Raw genomic sequence first — 2,790 nt, 5'->3', positions numbered from 1 at the left:
AGTGCATAGAAAAGATTTTTTATAATAAAATTATGTTTTGTACTAATTAGAGGCCATAAAACATAAATATAATATTATTTTTATTTTTACTACCCGAATTCGCTCTGTGGCCCTGGAAATTAGCACCCCGCCTCTGGACGGTCTTATGCAGGTAGCTTAAAAAATATTACTAAAAATACAATACCACTTAAACAAGTAAACAGAAAACGTTTATTTATAAAAATTAAAGTAACATATAAAATAGTATACAAATTGTTAAGTTTGGTTCAAAGTCTAAGAAGAACGAATATATGTACACATACATTTACTTAGAAATAACTTCCCACCATATCTTCAAAAATGTCCTTTATTCAGCATGAAATTCCTTAAAACATGATTTTTTGACAGACATGCAAAGTGGTATGTTGCATTTTTCGCAATAAACTTGAGTCTCCGATTTACATGGCGTGTTACGACATTGAAGTTTACTACTTTTATCGCAGAAATTTGGCCAATGATTGAGACAATCATACCTTATATTGGGTGGTGGTAGGTACAGTAACTTGCTTCCATTTGGTACTTCTTCGGCTTGTTTTTCTGCAGTAGTGTTGCGACGAAATTTTTTCGTTTCCGATATGAGCAGGAGAGTTTCAGCGATTTCTTCCCGAAATCGTGGAAGCTCGACACGCTGACATTTTTCACGATTGATACGATGGTATAAAACGAAAGCATTCACTATTGCCAAGTCGATAACATGGTGAAATATACGAGATGGCCATTTACGAGTCTTCATGCGAATTTTGTAGTGACCAATTAGACTGCCCATCAAGTCCACTCCGCCCATGTGCCGGTTGTATTCTTTGACAATGTTTGGACAGCTCACATATTCATACTGTTTTCTATTGCGGTTATAGCGACGGGACAATGTGTTTCGGTCGCTCGGATTATTCGAGTTAAATGGCTGCACACCTGCATACGTTGACGCTAAACGAACTGGTTTGCTGTCCTTCCAAACAACTGTAGAAATATCTACTCCAAATGCGGTGGCAACGAAATCCTCCAAATAACCACGAGGAGCTTTTTTCACCACTAGCTGTTCATCGGCAGATAGTTTACAGTTTTTCACACGGTTGACTCGAAAAGTTCCAAGCGAATAAATTCCGCGGGAAAGAGAAAGATCAGATACAGAAATGTTGTTTGCTGTTTCTTGTAGAAAGGAATCATTTTGATTGGGGACCACAAAATCTGGGTCATTCACGTCGTTGTCACTATCGAAATCATCGCCTTCAATTTCCTCATCACTGTTTTCGCAAAAGTCCATAAAGTCGTTGAACTCCTCATCTGACATCTTCGACAAGTCGTATTTGCGTTTGCGTCCCCACCGCGACATTTTTCTAGTGATAAAAAATATAAATCAGCATAATATGTGAACTTGAAGTTCAAAATAACTGAACATTTTTTTTGAACGCACTGCATACGGCCTCCTGTAGACGGTTGCAGCGTGAAGCACACAGTGGCACAATGTACATAAAAAAAAACTTGGAGAGCACTTTATCTCACTCTACACTTCTCAATCTACTTACCAAATATTTTTTTAACTCAATATTCCAATAGGGCACTTCTTAGGAAGTCTCACAAAAACACCTTCTCAAAAAAATACTTTTTTCGGTTATTTGATCACTTCTTTTAATTCCACTTGCAAAATTTTTGTAATATGAGCACATGCAGCTTTTACGATCAAGGGTAAACTGAAGAATATGAATCGTGTAAGCTGCATGACAAACAAAAAACCACTTTGTGTTTTTAGTTTATTTTTTTTTTGCTTTTAAGTGTTGCCCGCCTGTAGGCGGTTATATGCACTAGAGGGTTAAAAGTGGTGATTTTGGCTTGGAAGACGAAGAACGCGAGGGTGCGCCGCCAAAGTTCATGGATACCGAATTGGAGGAATTGCTCGATCAAGATCCGGCTCAAACGCAAGAAGAGGTTGCAAAAACTTTGGGAGTTGATCAATCAACCATTTCCAAACGTTTAAAAGCCATGGGAATGATCCGAAAGGTGGGCCATTGGGTGCCGTATGAATTGAAGCCAAGAGACGTTGAACGCCGTTTTATGGCATGCGAACAACTGCTTCAACGGCACAAAAGAAAGGGTTTTTTGCATCGAATTGTGACTGGCGATGAAAAGTGGGTCCATTACGACAATCCAAAACGTCGGGCAACGTATGGATACCCTGGCCATGCTTCAACATCGACGTCGGCGCAGAATATTCATGGCCTGAAGGTTATGCTGTGTATCTGGTGGGACCAGCTGGGTGTTGTGTATTATGAGCTACTGAAACCGAATGAAACGATTACGGGGGATGTCTACCGACGACAATTGATGCGTTTGAGCCGAGCACTGCGACGTAATCCAAGATCGACGAGTGGAGAATTTACAAAGCTTTATTTCTTATGATGTGCTGATTTAAACGGAACTCATGTTTTGCAAAGAGCTAGCGTAGAGTTATGACAGGGAGAATAATTGGATAGTCCCGATGCGATCGATAACATTGCATAACTCATTATAAAAAAGTTGGGATTGGCGAAACTTGTTTCCAATGAGCCCACCTTCCCATGAACGGTCTCGAGAGACGCAATAGGGGTTATTGCGGGAAAACTAACAGCCGACATTCAGGCAAAGGAATTAAGCCGTCTCTATGGCAGGCGACGGGCTAGGCCGTCATTAGAAGAAAAAGCTGAAGAGAGACTGCATTCGATAGAAGAATAGCGAAGCAGATGGGATTCGTCAACGAATGGACGTTGGACTCATAGG

The 2,790-nt window shown here is 40.2% G+C and overlaps 1 protein-coding gene across 1 annotated transcript; it reads right to left on the bottom strand.

Annotated features, from left to right (window-relative positions):
• Positions 1–346: 346 nt before the first annotated feature.
• On the bottom strand, positions 347–1,716 carry LOC129237398 (piggyBac transposable element-derived protein 3-like). The gene is made up of 2 exons (XM_054872125.1): positions 1,563–1,716; positions 347–1,373 (listed from the first exon to the last, which is right to left on the bottom strand). Exon 2 carries the CDS (start codon positions 1,367–1,369, stop codon positions 347–349), a length of 1,023 nt encoding a protein of 340 aa, XP_054728100.1. The 5' UTR covers positions 1,370–1,373; positions 1,563–1,716.
• Positions 1,717–2,790: the final 1,074 nt, after the last annotated feature.

This window comes from Anastrepha obliqua, chromosome 1 (genome assembly GCF_027943255.1).
Source record: "Anastrepha obliqua isolate idAnaObli1 chromosome 1, idAnaObli1_1.0, whole genome shotgun sequence".
Classification (NCBI taxonomy): Eukaryota; Metazoa; Arthropoda; class Insecta; order Diptera; family Tephritidae; genus Anastrepha; species Anastrepha obliqua.
This window is presented reverse-complemented; position numbering and strand designations above follow the sequence as displayed.

What these genes read in the sequence shown, in the direction of transcription:
- LOC129237398 (XM_054872125.1), bottom strand. Translation starts at nt 1,369, where the DNA reads ATGTCGCGGTGGGGACGCAAACGCAAATACGACTTGTCGAAGATGTCA.